The 19,866-nt window shown below is 39.9% G+C and overlaps 1 protein-coding gene across 1 annotated transcript in view; it reads left to right on the top strand.

Moving 5' to 3' along the window:
* The window catches only part of SETDB1 (SET domain bifurcated histone lysine methyltransferase 1), a 475,933-nt gene that overhangs the window by 59,927 nt on the left and 396,140 nt on the right, over nucleotides 1–19,866 (top strand). The window contains exons 10-12 of the mRNA XM_053705493.1: nucleotides 2,726–2,855; nucleotides 4,268–4,394; nucleotides 5,333–5,491. Of these exons, the coding sequence (XP_053561468.1) occupies nucleotides 2,726–2,855; nucleotides 4,268–4,394; nucleotides 5,333–5,491 (416 nt within the window). The remainder of the gene's footprint in view (nucleotides 1–2,725; nucleotides 2,856–4,267; nucleotides 4,395–5,332; nucleotides 5,492–19,866) is intronic.

The raw sequence follows: 19,866 nt of genomic DNA, 5'->3' as shown, positions 1-19,866 counted from the left end.
TTCCTGAGGTTTGCCTTTCTGGACAAACATTTTCAGTTTGTGGCCCTTCCTTCGGGTTGGCCACGGCACCCAGGATCTTCACGAATGTTCTAGGGTCTCTGCTGGCGGTTCTCAGGCCGCGGGGCATTGCAGTGGCGCCTTATCTGGACGATATTCTGATCCAGGCGTCGTCTTATCAGCTGACAAAGTCTCATACCAATGTGGTCCTATCTTTTCTAAGGACTCACGGGTGGAAGGTGAATCTAGAAAAGAGTTCACTAATTCCACAGACAAGGGTTCCTTTCCTAGGAACTCTAATAGACTCTCTATCCATGAAAATCTTCTTCAGTGATTCTCATCGCTCCTTTGTAGCCTCGCAGGACTTGGTATGCCGATCTGGTGGACATGTCCTCTCTGCCACCGTGGAAGCTTACATTGAGGCAGGACCTTCTCATTCAGGGACCCTTCCATCATCCGAATCTAATTTCTCTACAGCTGACTGCTTGGAGATTGAACGCTTGATTTTATCTAAGCGAGGGTTCTCTGATTCGGTCAGTGATACTTTGATTCAGGCACGTAAGCCTGTTACTAGAAAAATTTACCATGATATGGAGTAAATTTCTTTTTTGGTGTGAATCCAAGGATTACTCATGGAGTAAGATTAGTGTTCCTAGGATTTTATCCTTTCTCCAAGGATTGGAGAAATGGTTATCAGCAAGTTCCTTAAAGGGACAGATTTCTGCTCTATCTATTTTGCTACACAAATGTCTGGCAGATGTTCCGGATGTTCAATCTTTTTGTCAGGCTCTGACTAGAATCAAGCCTGTGTTTAGACCATTTGCTCCTCCTTGGAGTTTGAATTTAGTTCTTAATGTTCTTGAAGGGGTTCCGTTTGAACCTATGCATTCCATAGATATTAAGTTGTTATCTTGGAAAGTTTTATTTTTGGTTGCTATTTCTTCTGCTCGCAGAGTTTCTGAGCTTTCAGCGTTACAATGTGATTCTCCTTATCTTATTTTTCATTCCGATAAGGTAGTGCTGCGTAACCAAACCTGGTTTTCTTCCTAAGGTTGTTTCTAACAAGAATATTAATCAGGAAATTGTTGTTCTTTCATTGTGTCCTAATCCTTCTTCTAAGTAGGAGCGTCTGTTACATAATTTGGACGTAGTCCGTGCCCTGAAGTTCTACTTACAGGCAACTAAGGAATTTTGTCAATCATCTTCATTGTTTGTTGTCTTTTCTGGGAAACGTAGGGGTCAGAAAGCTACGGCTACCTCTTTCTTTTTGGCTGAAGAGTATTATCCGTTTTGCATATGAGACTGCTGGACAGCAGCCTCCTGAACAAAATTACAGCTCATTCCACTAGGGCTGTGGCTTCCTCATGGGTATTTAAAAATGATGCTTCTGTTGAACAGATTTGCAAGGCTGCAACTTGGTCGTCTCTTCACACTTTTTCCAAATTTTAGAAATTTGGTACCTTTGCCTCGTCCGAGGCTATTTTTGGGAGAAAGGTCCTTCAAGCAGTGGTGCCTTCCGTTTAGGTTCCTGTCTTGTCCCTCCCTTTCATCCGTATCATATAGCTTTGGTATTGTATCCCATAAGTAAGGATGAAATCTGTGGACTCGTCATATCTTGTAAAAGAATAGGAAATTTATACTTACCTGATAAATTTATTTCTTTTACGATATGACGAGTCCACGGCCCACCCTGTCATTTTCTAAGACAGGTCTTTATTTTTATTAATCTTCAGTCACCTCTGCACCTTGGCTTTTCCTTTCTCTTCCTAACTTCGGTCGAATGACTGGAGTGGGAGGCAAGGGAGGAGCTATTTATACAGCTCTGCTGTGGTGCTCTTTGCCTCCTCCTGCTGACCAGGAGGCGATATCCCACAAGTAAGGATGAAATCCGTGGACTTGTCATATCGTAAAAGAAATAAATTTATCAGGTAAGCATAAATTTCCTTATTACCCATTCCCCAGTTTTGCATAACCAACACGGTTATATTAAAGTGAATGTAAACTTTCACAAATCAGTGCCCGGTTTTTAAAAATACTATTAAAAACAGGGGTACTTTCATTCATGAAAGTCTACATTGCAGTGGTTTTGTTAAAATACTTACCTTTTTCTTCTTCCAAGCCGGACCAGCAATCCCTGACCGCTTCTCATGTTGTGCTTAGCACATCAATGATGACCCGGCTTCCTCCAATCATGGTATGGCCTCAGGAAATGTTTGCTCTGGGGGGGAAGCCGTGATTGGAGGAAGCTGGATTCTTCATTGCTGACGTAAGTAGAGAGGATCTGCGGGCAGCGGAATTGCTGGTCAGGCTTGAAAGAAGAAAAAGGTAAGTATTTTAACAAAACTGTTACAATGTAAACTATCATGAATTAAAGTGCCCCTGTTTTTAATAGTATTTTAAAAACCGGGCACTGATTTGTGAAAGTTTACATTCACTTTAATATACTTTTTACCTCTGTGATTACCTTGTATCTAACCCTATGCAGACTGCCCCCTTATTTCAATTCTTTTTGATAGACTTGAAATGTAACCAAGCTGTGCTGACTTCTGCTGTGAGCACAATTTTATCTATATGGCAAACTTGATCGAACGCCCCCATAGCTGTGAAAAACTGTCAAGTGCATTCCGATAAGAGGTGGCCTTCAAGTGCTTGTAAATTAGCATATGAGCCTACCTATGTTTAGCTTTCAATATCTTAAATGTAAATATCTTACATACTTCCTTCTTAGGATGATAAACGTTGTGAGTGGATATATCGTGGCTCCACTCGATTGGAGCCTATGTTTAGTATGAAGACTTCCACAGCCTCCACTCAAGAGAAGAAGCAAGCTGGGCAGCAGAGGACACGTCCCAATGTGGGTGAGTATTTGAATAATTTCTGATGGTAAAATGCCTAAGTTTGCAAATTAATTTACCACTATCTAGTTGTGCTTTTACACCAGTGACCGCAGATTGATCCTTTTACATCTGCTTTGTTAATTGACTCGACTAGTGATGTTCTCATTGCCCTTAGTTCATAACATTTAAAGGGCCATTAAAGTAAAAAAAATTATATGCTCTAATCTTTAAGAACATGTCATTTTAACCCCTTGTGCCATATGAATATAGGTACTATGACCTACATCCAACACAGAGCTGCATGCTCCGGTCAGCTTAGACTGCTGATCATGCTCCAAAAAAAAACCTCAGAAACACATTGGGGTAGATTTAGTAATTACCAAATTAATTTATTTCAAAATTCTCTTATAAGCACATCATATCTAAAAAACATGTATTATCTAAAACCATGCTAAATGTAAAAAGCACATGTAATAGCTTAAAAAGACAGCCTACTTGAAAATTCTTATTGATTAAAAAAAAAAAAAAAAAAAAAAATATATATATATATATATATATATATATATATATATATATATATATTCCCTTTTTTATTACCCTTTCCCCAGTTTTGCATAACCAACACTGTAATATTAATACACTTATTACCTCTGTGACTACCTTGTGTCTAAGCCTCTGCAGACTACCCCTTATCTCAGTGACAGACATGCATTTTAGCCATTCCTAAATAACTCCATGGGAGTGAGCATAATGTTATCTATATGACACACATTAACTAGCACTATTTAACTGTGAAAAATTGTCAAAATGTTTCATACACTACACTTAAATATGGAGCCGGGGATGGAGCCCTACACTATGGGCCAACATTGGTTGGAGGGGACAAAAAGGCAGCTACACTACAGAAAACAAATATGGCAGGGAAAGGAGGAGAGTAAGAGAACTGTGTGTGGGGGGGCGTAATCGGGGAGGTGCTTAACCCCTTCACTGCCGGGAATTTTAGGAGTGTGGTGCACAGATTCAAATAGCGGCCTTCTAATTGCCAGAAACTAATTGCAAAGCCATGCTTGTCTGCTGTTTCTGAACAAAGGGGGCCCTAGAGAGGCTTTTACAACTATTTGTGTTGTGGCTGAATTAGTTGTGTGTAGATAATTTCAGTGAGAAACCCAAAGTTTGCAAAAAAGTGTTTGTTTTTTTTGTTTGTTGTTTTTTATTTTTCGTGGCATAAAGTAAACCAAACTAGGCCTAGATGAATATCTTGGGTTGTCGACTTTCAAAATTGTTTTCATAGGCAAATTAAATAGTCAGGTTCACATTAATTGCCATTTACAAAATGTCAGATTAGGGGAGTAATTTAGTTTCTCCTTGTATAATGCTGGTAGAGAAATTTGGAAAGTTTTGTAGATAAAATATCAGCATGTCTTTATTTCCAGGTGCTGTTCGAAGTAAAGGGCCTGTAGTACAATACACACATGATCTTACCGTAGATGAATCTCCGTACAAACCTGGTGAGCCAGCATCACCTCCCACAGCCTCATCACCCCAACTCATTGACACTGAGTAAGTTTAATTTCTTCTTACCTTACAAGATTCAACATTGTTTCTTTATTTCACTTTTAAACACCAAATAAAATGTTATCAAGGGCATTAGTCCTTCCCAATAGACGGCATATTCACAACCCTGCAGCAAAAAAGGAATTTGTGTGTGTGTATCATTATCATTATTTAGAATCTGCCAATATATTTCTGCGCACTATTCACAGGGTACAATAGATTGTGAAAGGCAGGGAAGGCTTACAATCTAAGTGGGAGTCGTAGTGAAAACTGTTCTTAAAAGATTACTAGTGGATTGTGAGGCCAGTGTAATATGCCTCTAACACATTACATAGGAATTATAGGGAATAAAAGTTTCTTGCCTGTTGGCCATATGAGGGATATATATGTTTCATCATTATTTTGATCACTTATGATGCTCTAATACTGACATGAGTCAAAATTTGTACCAGTTGGGCTGCAAATGATTGCAGTAGGATTATGTTTTTGCCATTAGTTTGCTTTTCTCATTGATGTTTCATATCAGTCATATGTATTATCTTTGATTGTTACACATTGTCTCATTCTGATGTCTTTTACTCCTAGTTTTGTCATTCCACAATATAACGCTGTGCTTTGTACACTAACTCACCACTTGTCACACACGCCCAACTCTGATTTTACCACCCAAACCTTTTGTTTCAAATTTCTTATCTTTAGATTGTAAGCTTGAAAACCTCTCTTTATGTACTTCTCTATGTATAATTGTGGTTGCGCAGTCATCCTCTTCTTTTGTGTATTGTTTATAGCAATGCATAAAGTTGTTCTACTTTCAAATGTATTCTCATTTATAAAATGTGAAGTTAAAATGTATTATATAGGGTATTTAAGTTCTTACATTTTTATTTAATGTGTGTGTTCTCATGGCACTGAACTTTGAAGTACTGTTTTTCATTTTGACTCAGTTCAGATAGTCAGCAAGCCCAGTCCAAGAAGCAGGTGGCAAAGAAAAGCACTTCATTTCGTCCCGGATCTATTGGTTCTGGTCAGTCATCTCCTGTTTTGACTGAGCCACCACCACCACCACCTCCTCCACCTCTTACCCCACGCCCTATACAGCCAAGGTGAGTTTACAGTTAAACCATGAATAAAATAGTTGCTGAATTTAACTTCAACTTGTGTCTGTTGTGGGCCATCAGTTAGTCTGAGATGTCGTCATGAAACAAACTGCTACAAAGCTCACGCTTTTAAAGGAATTTGAAACCTTGCTCCTCTGGTTAAAAAAAAAAAAAAAAAAAAAACCCATGATAAATCAAATTAAACAGATTGTGTTAAAAACAGCAAACTATTTTTTTTTTTCTTCTAAAATGTGTTCTCAGAAATTCTCAGTGTAGCCACTGCCTATAGTTACAAAAGGAAGCAGACATGATGAGAACCTAAGTCACGTGCCTCTTCCGAGCATGGGCAAGAAAATTACTTCCTTATTCACTTAACGCTAAAGGGACATAAAACTCAACCTTTTTCTATCATGATTCATATAGAGAATACAATTTTAAACAACATTCCATTGTACGTCTCTTATTTGCTTTGTTCTTTAGATATCCTTTGTTGAAGAAATAGCAATGCACATAGGTGAGTTAGTCACACGAGGCATCTATATGCATCTACCAGTCAGCAGCTACTGAGCCTAGCTATTCTTTTCAATAAAGGTCATCAACAGAATCAAGCAAATCAAATAAGTAAATTGGAAAGTTGTTTAAAATCCAATGCTCTTTCTAAATCATGAAATAATTTTTTGGGGGTTTCAGGTCCCTTTAAGCCAGCTTGTGCAGTTCTAGAAGATCTATGGCATTAAGCTAGGAAGTCTTCCTGTAGAGAACAAAGATGTGCTGGCTCGTAAGCTTTACATACCTGCTTTTTGAATAAAGATGACAAGAGAAAGAGAAGAAAAATTGCTAATAGGAGTAAATTAGAAAGTTGCTCAAAATTGCATGCTCTATCTGAATCATGAAAGGAAAAAAATTGGGTTCAGTATCCCTTTAATGTAGTCTTTTACAATATTAATTTTACTTTTAAAACGTATTTCTAAATGTATTGTATTGGTCGTACAGTAAATATACTATAATCTCTTCATTATTAGTGTTCTCCCTGGGACCTATTTAATGGGCACACCACTAAGACAAATTTACTGACCACCCAGCTAAAATTTAGGCAAATATTATATTTCTCTTGTAAAGGTGTATCCAGTCCACAGGTTCATCGATTACTTGTGGGATATTCTCCTTCCCAACAGGAAGTTGCAAGAGGACACCCACAGCAGAGCTGTCTATATAGCTCCTCCCCTAACTTCTAAAAGTCATTCTCTTGCAACTCTCGACAAGATAGGAAGTGTAAGAGAGATGTGGTGACTTAGTGTAGTTTTTACCTTCAATCAAGAGTTTATTTTTAAACGGTACCGGCGTTGTACTGTTTTACTCTCAGGCAGAAATTGGAAGAAGAATCTGCCTGGAGGTTGATGATCTTAGCGGTTTGTAACTAAGGTCCATTGCTGTTCTCACACATTACTGAAGAGTATGGAAAGAAAACTTCAGTTGGGGGGACGGTTTGCAGATTACCTGCTTTGAGGTATGTTCAGTATATTTATTTCTAGAGAGATAAGGTCTAGAAAATGCTGACAGAGCCTTGTATATTTGAGGTAAGCCTGATGCAGTGATTTAACAACGACTGGGATCATGCTTACAAAAAAGGGTAATATTCATGTTAATACTCATATTACTTAGTGTCAAAACGTTTGCATGGTTTATAGAAAAAACGTTTTTTCTCTGAGGGTGATAAATCTTTATTTGGGGCCTAGTTTTCCACATGGCTAGTCAGATTACTCCTAGGAGTACTTTTTTAAGGCCCTGACATCGAGTGCATGGTTGGAGGGGCCTATTTTCGCGCTCTAAATGCGCAGTTGATATTTAGACTGAGACATCCAGCCTTCCCTAAATGAGTCCTCTGGCATCTAGGACCACTATAGAGGGTTTTTTTCCTGCAAAAGTCGTGTTTAAGGGCAGGTAGGAGCCACAGCAGAGCTGTGGCAGTGTGTTTGACTGTTTATTAACGTTTTTCAAATCCGGTTTGGGGCCTAAGGGGTTAATCACCCATTTGAAAGTGGGTGCAATGCTGCTTTAGTCCCTAATACACACTGTAGAGTTTACTAATTTTTATCACTGTTTTGCAGTTTATGTGGTAGTTTTTGTTCTATTAAAGGCACAGTACCGTTTTTATTTAATTGCTGTTTCACATTTATTAAAGTGTTTTACAAGCTTGCTGGTCTCATTACTAGTCTGTTAAACATGTCTGACATAGAGGAAACTCCTTGTTCATTATGTTTAGAAGCCATTGTGGAACCCCCTCTTAGAATGTGTGCCAAATGTACTGATATTTCTATAAGTTATAAAGACCATATTATGGCATTTAAAGATTTATCACCAGAGGTTTCTCAGACTGACAAAAGGGAGGTTAAACCACCTAGCTGTCCCCATGTGTCAGAACCTATATCTCCCGCTAAAGTGACGCCAAGTACATCTGGCGCGTCCAATGCGTTTACCTTACAAGACATGGCGGTGGTTATGACTAATACCCTCACAGAGGTATTGTCCAAACTGCCAGGGTTACAAGGAAAGCGAGACAGCTCTGGGGCTAGAACAAATACAGAGCTTTCTGACGCTTTAGTAGCTATGTCCGATATACCCTCACAATATGCAGAAGCCGAAGCAGGAGAGCTTCTATCTGTGGGTGACATTTCTAATTCAGGAAAGGCGTTACTTCAGTCTGACTCTGAAATTACAGCGTTTAAATTTAAGCTTGAACACTTCCGCTTGTTGCTCAGGGAGGTTTTAGCGACTCTGGATGACTGTGACCCCATTGTAGTCCCAGAGAAATTGTGTAAAATGGACAAATACTTTGCAGTGCCTGTTTACACTGATGTTTTTCCAGTCCCTAAGAGGTTTTCAGAAATTATTACGAAGGAATGGGATAGACCAGGTGTACCGTTCTCTCCCTCTCCTGCTTTTAAAAAGATGTTTCCCATAGATGCCGCTACACGGGACTTGTGGCAGACGGTCCCTAAGGTGGAGGGAGCAGTCTCTACCCTAGCTAAGCGTACAAATATTCCCGTTGAGGACAGTTGTGCTTTCCTAGATCCAATGGATAAGAAACTAGAAGGTTTCCTTAAGAAAATCTTTATACAACAAGGTTTTATTCTCCAGCCTCTTGCATGCATTGCCCCAGTCACTGCTGCAGCGGCTTTCTGGTTCGAGTCTCTTGAGGAGGCTCTACAGGTGGAGACCCCGTTAGATGATATTCTAGACAGGATTAAAGCTCTTAAGTTAGCTAATTCCTTTATTTCTGACACCGTTATTCATTTAACCAAGCTAACGACTAAGAATTCAGGTTTTGCCATTCAGGCTCGTAGGGCGCTATGGCTTAAATCCTGGTCAGCTGACGTTACTTCAAAGTCTAAGCTTCTCAACATCCCCATCAAAGGGCAGACCCTATTCGGGCCTGGACTGAAGGAGATAATTTCTGATATTACTGGAGGAAAATGTCACGCCCTTCCTCAAGATAGGTCCAACAAATTAAGGACCAAACAGATTAATTTTCGTTCCTTTTGAAACTTCAAGAGTGGCGCAGCTTCAACTTCCTCTAATGCAAAACAAGAGGGAAATTTCGCCCAGTCCAAACCAGTCTGGAGACCTAACCAGGCTTGGAACAAGGGGAAGCAGGCCAAAAAACCTGCTGCCTATAAGACAGCATGAAGGAGTAGCCCCCGATCCGGGACCGGATCTAGTTGGGGGCAGACTTTCTCTCTTCGCCCAGGCTTGGGCAAGAGACGTCCAGGATCCCTGGGCTCTGGAGATTGTTTCCCAGGGATATCTTCTGGATTTCAAATCCTCATCTCCAAAAGGGAGATTTCATCTCTCACAATTATCTGCAAACCAGATAAAGAGGGAGGCATTCTTACATTGCGTTCAAGACCTACTGGTTATGGGAGTGATCCACCCAGTTCCAAGGGAGGAACATGGGCAGGGCTTCTATTCAAATCTGTTTATAGTTCCCAAAAAAGAGGGAACTTTCAGACCAATCTTGGATCTCAAGATCCTAAACAAAATTCTCAGGGTCCCATCTTTCAAGATGGAGACTATTCAAACCATCCTACCTATGATCCAGGAGGGTCAATATATGACTACCGTGGACTTAAAGGATGCTTATCTCCACATTCCGATACACAGAGATCATCATCAGTTCCTCAGGTTCGCCTTCCTAGACAGGCATTACCAGTTTGTGGCTCTTCCCTTCGGGTTAGCCACGGCACCAAGAATCTTTACGAAGGTTCTGGGGTCCCTACTGGCGGTTCTAAGGCCACGAGGCATAGCGGTGGCTCCTTACCTAGAGGACATTCTGATACAGGCGTCGACTTTTCAAATCGCCAAGTCCCATACGGACATTGTTCTGGCATTCCTGAGGTCTCATGGGTGGAAGGTGAATGAAGAAAAGAGCTCTCTCTCCCCTCTCACAAGAGTTTCCTTCCTAGGAACTCTGATAGATTCAGTAGAAATTAAAATTTTTCTGACAGAGGTCAGGTTGTCAAAACTTCTAACTTCCTGCCGTGCTCTTCATTCCACTTCTCAGCCGTCAGTGGCTCAGTGTATGGAAGTAATCGACCTAATGGTAGCGGCAATGGACATAGTTCCGTTTGCCCGCCTACATCTCAGACCACTGCAACTTTGCATGCTCAATCAGTGGAATAGGGACTACACAGATTTGTCTCCTTGGATAAATCTGGATCAAGAGACCAGGGATTCTCTTCTCTGGTGGCTATCTCGGGTCCATCTGTCCAGGGGAATGAGTTTCCGCAGGCCAGAATGGACTATAGTGACGACAGATGCCAGCCTTCTGGGCTGGGGCGCAGTCTGGAACTCCCTGAAGGCTCAGGGTTCGTAGACTCAGGAGGAAGCCCTCCTTCCGATAAACATTCTGGAACTAAGAGCGATATTAAATGCTCTTCAGGCTTGGCCTCCGCTAGCTGCGGTTAGGTTCATCAGATTTCAGTCGGACAACATCACGACTGTAGCCTATATCAAACATCAGGGGGGGAACAAAGAGCCCCCTGGCAATGTTGGAGGTTTCAAAGATAATTCTATGGGCAGAGGTTCACTCTTGCCATCTCTCAGCTATCCATATCCCAGGAGTAGAGAACTGGGAGGCGGATTTTCTAAGTCGGCAGACTTTTCACCTGTTGGAGTGGGAGCTCCATCCGGAGGTATTTGCCCAGCTGATTCAACTATGGGGCAAACCAGAACTGGATCTCATGGCGTCTCGTCAGAGCGCCAAGCTTCCTTGTTACGGGTCCAGGTCAAGGGATCCCCAGGCAGCGCTGATAGATGCTCTAGCAGCGCCCTGGTCCTTCAGCCTGGCTTATGCGTTTCCACCATTTCCTCTGCTCCCTCGTCTGATTGCCAAGATCAAGCAGGAGAGAGCTTCGGTGATTTTGATAGCTCCTGCATGGCCACGCAGGACTTGGTATGCAGATCTGGTGGACATGTCATCCTTTCCACCTTGGACTCTGCCGCTGAGGCAGGACCTTCTACTTCAAGGTCCCTTCAAACATCCAAATCTAATTTCGCTACGTCTGACTGCTTGGAGATTGAACGCTTGATTTTATCAAAGCGTGTTTTTTCAGAGTTGGTCATTGATACCTTAATTCAGGCTCGAAAGCCTGTCACCAGGAAAATCTATCATAAGATATGGTGTAAATATCTTCATTGGTGTGAATCCAAGGGTTACTCATGGAGTAAGGTCAGGATTCCTAGGATATTATCCTTTCTCCAAGAAGGATTGGAGAAGGGATTGTCAGCTAGTTCCTTAAAGGGACAGATTTCTGCTCTGTCTATTCTTTTGCACAAACGTCTGGCTGAGGTTCCAGACGTTCAGGCGTTTTGTCAGGCTTTGGTTAGAATCAAGCCTGTGTTTAAACCTGTCGCTCCGCCATGCAGTTTAAATTTAGTTCTTAAAGTTCTTCAAGGGGTTCCGTTTGAACCTTTGCATTCCATAGATATTAAACTTTTTATCTTGGAAAGTTCTGTTTTTAGTAGCTATCTCCTCGGCTCGAAGAGTTTCAAAGTTATCTGCTTTACAGTGTAATTCCCCTTATCTGATTTTCCATGCAGATAAGGTAGTTTTACGTACCAAACCTGGGTTTCTTCCTAAGGTGGTATCTAATAAGAATATCAATCAGGAGATTGTTGTTCCTTCATTATGTCCTAATCCTTCAAAGAAGGAACGTCTATTACACAATCTTGACGTGGTTCGTGCTTTAAAGTTTTATTTACAAGCTACGAAGGATTTTCGTCAAACATCTGCTATGTTTGTTGTCTACTCTGGACAGAGGAGAGGCCAAAAGGCTTCGGCAACATCCCTGTCTTTTTGGCTAAGAAGCTTAATCCGCTTAGCTTATGAGACTGCTGGCCAGCAGCCTCCTGAAAGAATTGCAGCTCATTCTACTAGAGCAGTAGCTTCCACGTGGGCTTTTAAACATGAGGCCTCTGTTGAACAGATTTGGAATGCGGCGACTTGGTCTTCGCTTCATACCTTTTCTAAATTCTACAAATTCGATACTTTTGCTTCCTCGGAGGCTATTTTTGTGAGAAAGGTCTTACAGGCAGTGGTGCCTTCCGTTTAAGTTCCTGCCTTGTCCCTCCCTTCATCCGTGTCCTAAAGCTTTGGTATTGGTATCCCACAAGTAATGGATGAACCCGTGGGCTGGATACACCTTTACAAGAGAAAACAAAATTTAAGCTTACCTGATAAATTTATTTCACTTGTGGTGTATCCAGTCCACGGCCCGCCCTGTCATTTTAAGGCAGGTGTTTTTTATTTTTAAACTACAGTCACCACTGCACCCTATAGTTTCTCCTTTTTTCTTGCTTGTCTTCGGTCGAATGACTGGGGGTGGCAGTTAGGGGAGGAGCTATATAGACAGCTCTGCTGTGGGTGTCCTCTTGCAACTTCCTGTTGGGAAGGAGAATATCCCACAAGTAATGGATGAACCCGTGGACTGGATACACCACAAGAGAGAAATTTATCAGGTAAGCATAAATTTTGTTGTTGCTAAAATTAACCAATATTTTTTTCAGTGTTTTTGTTGCACAAATTCTCATTAAATAAATGTATGTTAAAGGGAGATAAAACTCAAATTTCTTTCATGATTTAAATTGATATTATTTTAAACAACTTTCTAAATTTATTTCTGGTAACAAATCTGATTAATTCTCTTGGTATCCTTAGTTGAAGGAGCAACAATGCACTACTGGGAGCTAGATTAACACAAGTGAGCAAATAAGAGGCATATATGTGCAGCCACCAATCATCGGCTCGTTCCCAGAAGTGCATTGTTGCTTCTTCAACAAAGTATACCAAGAGAACAAAGCAAACTTAAAGTGACAGTAAATCCTAGCGTTTTACAAACGCTAGGATTGACTTTTGAAACAAATAAAGTGGACTTTGATTCATGAAAAAATTTTTTGCTAAGAGGTGACGTTTTCACCTCTTAGCCAATAGCTGTGCGGTAAATCCGGCTTGACACCCAGATTTGCCGCACGGCTATTGGCTAAAAGGTGAAAAAATCACCTCTTAGCCAAAAAATTTTCAGCCGTGGGCTGCTGTAGCAGCTAAAAACGGCAATCGGTTAAAGCAAATAAAGGAGCTTTCTACATGAAGTATCTAATACTTTATGAATGAAAGTCCCCTTTATTTTTTTCAAAAGTCAATCCTAGCGTTTTTAAAATGCTAGGATTTCCTTTCACTTTAATGTAAGTCATTTGGAAATCTGTTTAAAATTGCACGCTCCATCTGTACCATGAAAGTTTCATTTTGACTTTACTGTCCCTTTTAATTAATTTAATTAATTAAAGGGATACTAAACCCAATTTTTTTTCTTTCATGGTTCAGATCAGGGACGTGCAGTCATAGGAGGCAGGGGAGGCACTGCTTCCCCTGCCATATGGGGCCAAAGTTTAGTTAAATTAATTTTAATTAAGAAAAAATTGTAAAAAAATAAATAAATAAAAAAAAAATCACCATTTTTTTCCACCCATGTAATGTAATGCTATGGAGAGGCATAATACAGGACTGCATCTCTCCATAGCAAAACATGGTTACATTTCTTCAATAGCAGCAGCTCCACCCACTGGTGGTAACTTAAAACTACCTTAAAGAGACATTAAACCCATTTTCTTTCTTTCATGATTCAGATAGAGAATACAATTTTAAACAACTTTCTAATTTACTTTTGTTATCTAATTTGCTTCAATCTCTTGATATTCCTTCCTGAAAAGCATATCTAGATATGCTCAGTAGCTTCTGATTGGTGGCTGCACATATTTGCCTCCTTTGATTGGCTCACCCATGTGCATTGTTATTTCTTTAACAAAGGCTATATAAAGAGTGAAGCAAATTAGATGATAGAAGTAAATTTGAATGTTGTTTAAAATGGTATTCTCTGTCTGAATAATGAGACAATTTTTGGGTTTAATGTCCCTTTAAGCAAAAATAATGACCAATAGGAGGCATCCCTCATGATGCCTCTTAGGGAGAGAGCCAATCAGAGAAGTAAAAACTCATTTTAAACTCTTCTTGGCATTATTAGTTATGCAGGATGCAGGGCTGGCCCTGTCTGATGTTCACTGACTTCCTTTTACTGTGATCTGGTCTGGGACCCTCCCACTAGCACAGGCTTCACTAGAAACAAGAGGGGAGAATAAGGACTGCAGGAAGAAGTGCACACACAGTAAGGGGTAGGGTTTATAGCTTTCCTCATTCTGTTAAATGATAGTATTAATATTAATGTTTTTAATGTGATCTGTAAGCTTTCTACTTATTAACAATGTTGAGTGTTGTGGCTGTGAGGAGTGCTGGTAATGATACACATTTTGCTTCCCACATTTTGCTGGCAGTTTATTTTAACTTTTTTTGTGACTATTTTGTTTTTAATGTGATCTGGTAATTTGCTGCTTTTTAACAAGTTAACAACATTGACTGCAGAGCATGCTTTATTACTTACAGCTCTCAGAAATGCTAGTGCCTTTTTTACGCAGGAACCTCTCCTGGTCTTTATAATAAATGATGCTTTATTACTACAGCTCTCAGTAAGTATTGTGTTGTCACTAGCTGGTGCCCTTGTGCAAAAAAGGAAATACTAGTGCATTTTTTATGCAGGAACCTCTTCTGGTCTGTATAATAAACAATATTCTTTCCCTCCTGTAAAACAGTCAGTGCTGAGTACACTCCTATGTCACCCAAGATATAAGGTGAGATCTGCTGGGTCCAGACACTTCTGAGTATCTTAGTTATGTGCACTGAAAACTAAAGAGAACAAAACTGTGCTGATTTTGTTTCTATGTATGTGGATTAGATAGACTGATTTTCTGTCATCCTAGTTGTTTTCCTTCAATAAATACACTTTTTTTTTACTGCAGTTTCCCATGCTTTTGGGTTTTCCTGTTTATAACACCTCACTTTTTATTGTCTTTCTGTAATATGATGATCTGTCTGTCATTTATTAAAAAGCATAGTTTTTATATTTTTAGTATTAAAAAATTATTTTATATGATATATTATTATTAGTGGTTTAAATCCAGAAGTGAGCTGTGATATCTCTCAGGTAATGATGTCCAGCTCCTGAACGAATCGTTCTTTTGAACTGGTTCTTTCCAGTGAACTCTGTGAATCAGTTCACCAGGCTGAACTGATTCATTTGCAAACAGTTCACTTCCTGAGTCTGCAGCAGCACTGTTAATAGATCCTAGAGTGAGTTCTGCTTCTGCTAACTCCTCCTTTGCAATGAATCAGACAGCCTCACTCTAGGATCATATTACCAGTGCAGCTACTGACTCTAGAAGTGAACTGTTTGCAAATGACTCAGTGTACTGTTAAAGGGACAGTCAACCCAAAAATTACTGTAACTTATTTAGATAAGTTAATTAACGACCTTTACAGTAAACTGTAGCACAATGTTAATCTAAATAAACTTTGGCAGAAAAATAAACTTACTGATCTCATCTTGCCGTTTTGAAATGGCCGCCTGACCCCTCCTTCTCTGACGTTTCCAAAAGCTCTCACTAGTACAGGAGCCTTTTCTCTAGACTCGTCCCTGCGCGCTCCTGTGTCTATTCAGTTCAGTGAGACACATGCTGTTACATGCAGTGTCCGGGTAGGGGGGGACGTCAGTGGATGGATAGATGTCAGTGCACACAACTGAATAAAAGGGGTGAATGTATGTGTGTTCAACTGTATACTAGGAATGGACGGCAGTGTACACAACTAAGGGGTCGATAACAGTATATATGAATGGATGGTAACTGTATATATGAATGATACTGCCAAGTTGCCAACTGTTTCAGCAAAAAGAACCGTGAAAGTTACTTCTCTTCACGTATCATGTTGTATTATGGTAGTCGCAGGTTCTGCATTATTGAACCCTCCATATGATACTACCAAGGACTTTATTACAAGTGAATACGATTTTTTTTTTCTAACAGCTAAAAGTTTATTTTGCCGGGGACTCCTGCTGAGATTAGAGCACACAGGGCGAAGATCACAGAGCACTAGCTGTGAGAATCGGCCAGCACCCGGTGTATGTGGGACCCCCCCTAACACTATTTACATAACAAACCCGTTCTAAGCCATCCCACATACACCGGGTGCTGGCCGATTCTCACAGCTAGTGCACTGTGATCTTAGCTCTGTGTGCTCTAATCTCAGCAGGAGTCCCCGGCAAAATAAACTTTTAGCTGTTATAAAAAAAAATCGTATTCACTTGTAATAAAGTCCTTGGTAGTAGCATATGGAGGGTTCAATAATGCAGAACCTGCGGCTACCATAATACAACATGATACGTGAAGAGAAGTAACTTTCACGGTTCTTTTTGCTGAAACCTGATTTTTTCTTTCTAATGTGGTTTCCAGCATTTTACATAGATGATTTAGACCTATATTCCATAACTGCTGTAAACCTGACAGGCACCGGGTGTCAGAAGCCCTGTGGTATAAAAGCTCCATATATACAGTTGGCAACTTGGCAGTATCATTCATATATACACCCGATGCCTGTCAGGTTTACAGCAGTTATGGAATATAGGTCTAAATCATCTATGTAAAATGCTGGAAACCACATTAGAAAGAAAAAATCAGGTTTCAGCAAAAAGAACCGTGAAAGTTACTTCTCTTCACGTATCATGTTGTATTATGGTAGCCGCAGGTTCTGCATTATTGAACCCTCCATATGATACTACCAAGGACTTTATTACAAGTGAATACGATTTTTTTTTATAACAGCTAAAAGTTTATTTTGCCGGGGACTCCTGCTGAGATTAGAGCACACAGAGCGAAGATCACAGTGCACTAGCTGTGAGAATCGGCCAGCACCCGGTGTATGTGGGATGGCTTAGAACGGGTTTGTTATGTAAATAGTGTTAGGGGGGGTCCCACATACACCGGGTGCTGGCCGATTCTCACAGCTAGTGCTCTGTGATCTTCGCCCTGTGTGCTCTAATCTCAGCAGGAGTCCCTGGCAAAATAAACTTTTAGCTGTTATAAAAAAAAAATCGTATTCACTTGTAATAAAGTCCTTGGTAGTATCATATGGAGGGTTCAATAATGCAGAACCTGCGACTACCATAATACAACATGATACGTGAAGAGAAGTAACTTTCACGGTTCTTTTTGCTGAAACAGTTGGCAACTTGGCAGTATCATTCATATATACAGTTACCATCCATTCATATATACTGTTATCGACCCCTTAGTTGTGTACACTGCCGTCCATTCCTAGTATACAGTTGAACACACATACATTCACCCCTTTTATTCAGTTGTGTGCACTGACGTCCCCCCTACCCGGACACTGCATGTAACAGCATGTGTCTCACTGAACTGAATAGACACAGGAGCGCGCAGGGACGAGTCTAGAGAAAAGGCTCCTGTACTAGTGAGAGCTTTTGAAAACGTCAGAGAAGGAGGGGTCAGGCGGCCATTTCAAAACGGCAAGATGAGATCAGTAAGTTTATTTTTCTGCCAAAGTTTATTTAGATTAACATTGTGCTGTAAAGGTCGTTAATTAACTTATCTAAATAAGTTACAGTAATTTTTGGGTTGACTGTCCCTTTAACTATAGTAACTCCTTTGCAATGAATCATTTAGATAACAATACACCGATTCAAATATCAGGTCACACTCACAGCAGTTCTCAACAGACCCCTGCATTTACCCCCTAACTGCAACTTTATTTCTGAATAAATATGTATTTATATGCCCACCCCAAACCTGGTTCAGCATCCCATGTGTGTGTGTGTGTGTATATATATATATATATATATATATATATATATATATATATATATATATATATATATATATATATATATATATATATACATAATTTGTTGTTCTTACTCTATATCTAAGCTAACAAATATATATATATATATATATTTGTAGCTGTTGCTAAGTAAAAGTTAGCTTATAGAGATAAATAGCTTGTAGTCCCAGTACACAGGATTCAGGAGTCGGACTGTCACACTACTCACACAGTCAGTGACTCATGATTCAGGAATGAATCAGCACTGCAGGAAACGGATCTGCAATCGGAGCGTCCGTAAAGCGGCTCTTCCTCATGTTCAGTAGGTGAACTGGTGAATCTGTTCATGAACCGGTTCAGTTAATCGAACCTTCCGAAATGAACCGATTCACCCAGAAGAACCGAACTTCCCATCACTACTCTCAGGAAATGTATGGGGGAAGGGAGTCTGCATCTTGCCTGGTATATTGTGGCATTTAGCTGGCATTCATGTGAGTATGGGAACTGATTGGACAGTTTTAATAAGGTATATGATGAGTGGCATAAATGAGGGAAGGGAGTCATGTGGTTGTAAAAGGCCCTTAATCTTAATCAAACGTAGTGTATTACTGGCACACAGTAAGTAGGAGCAGGGGGCACTCCATCTTGTCAAGTACAACTGGCATATAATATTAATAAAACATTTTATTCAATATTATATATTTTACTCATGTAAAAGTCACATGGAAGTGTGTATGTGTGTGTATCTGAGTGTGTGTGTGCTTGTCTGTATATTATATTGTCTGTGTATTCCTGTGGGTGCTTGTGTATGTGTGATTGAGGATGTATGTGGCTTCTTGTCTGTGCTTTTTGGGTGCTTGTTTGTGTGCATTTGGTGCCTGGTTTTGTGTATGTTCGTTTCTATGTGTATATGATAACTGATGGTGCTTGCGTGTCTGTCTGTGTCTGTGTGAGTTTTCTTGTATATCTGAGTGTATATTTCTGTGTGTGATTCTGTATGTGTCTGTTTATGTGTGTGTCTGTATGTGTTAGTGCCTCTGTATGTCCGAGTGTGTTTCTGTGTGTAGGTGAATCTATGTTTGTGAGTGTGTGTTTCTATGTATGTGTGGGGGGCCCTGATTAATGGTTTTGTAAGGGGCTGTACAAGGATGTCAGTAGTATGTTAGGACTGTACATGGATGTCAGCAGTTTTCTAGAAATGTAGATGATGTTAGCAGTATGATAGGGCTATACATTGATGTTAGAAAAAATAAATATACTGTATATGTTTTTTTTCCATTAAAATTCTGTTTTTATAGCCTTATTTCTATCATTTCTTAGGTGATTTGCTTCACTTGTATTTTAGCTATTAGATATAGAATTTCATAGTGGGCAGGGTTTTAGTACTTGGGCCACTGAATTGTACTTGCCCCCTGGTTCCAAAATTGCCAGTCATCCCCTGAATTTTTTATGCATTGGTTGCATTAGAGAGTTTCTGGTTTTAACATGTGGTCAGATTGTTTGGAAGCCTTGTTTGTGTGCTTGCAAGTATTTCATTCTGCCTGGGTCAGAATTCAGTCTACACCAAAATCGCTATTATTTAAAAAGATAGATAATGCCTTTATTACCCATTCTCCAGCTTTGCATAATTAACATTGTTATATTAATATGCTTTATAACCGTTTAATCTCTACATTTCTGACCTTTTAAGCCACTACAGACAGCCTCTTATCACATGCTTTTTTATTAGCTTTTTCACAACAAGACACTGCTAATTTATGTGTGTCATATATATAAAATTGTGCTCTCTCCCGTGGAATTGTGCAGGACACAGCACTAACTGGCTAAAATGCAAGTCAATAGATAATAAATAAATAAATAGCCCTGAGATAAGGGGACTATCTGCAGAGGCTTAAATACAAGATATTAGATACTATTCTAATCGTCATTGTGTAACCAGCTAATTTAATCGTAAATTTGTTACCTCTATTAGGTTCATATATATGCTTCTCAGGCCTATCATAGCCACTGTCTCACTAGCCTCTGAGCTCACTGCACGTCACTGGTTCAGATAGAGCATGAGATTTTAAGCACCTTTCTAATTTACTCCTATTATTTT

This window comes from Bombina bombina, chromosome 1 (genome assembly GCF_027579735.1).
Source record: "Bombina bombina isolate aBomBom1 chromosome 1, aBomBom1.pri, whole genome shotgun sequence".
NCBI classification, from domain to species: Eukaryota; Metazoa; Chordata; class Amphibia; order Anura; family Bombinatoridae; genus Bombina; species Bombina bombina.
Note: the sequence above shows the minus strand (reverse complement) of the source record. Positions and strands in the feature narration are given on the sequence as shown.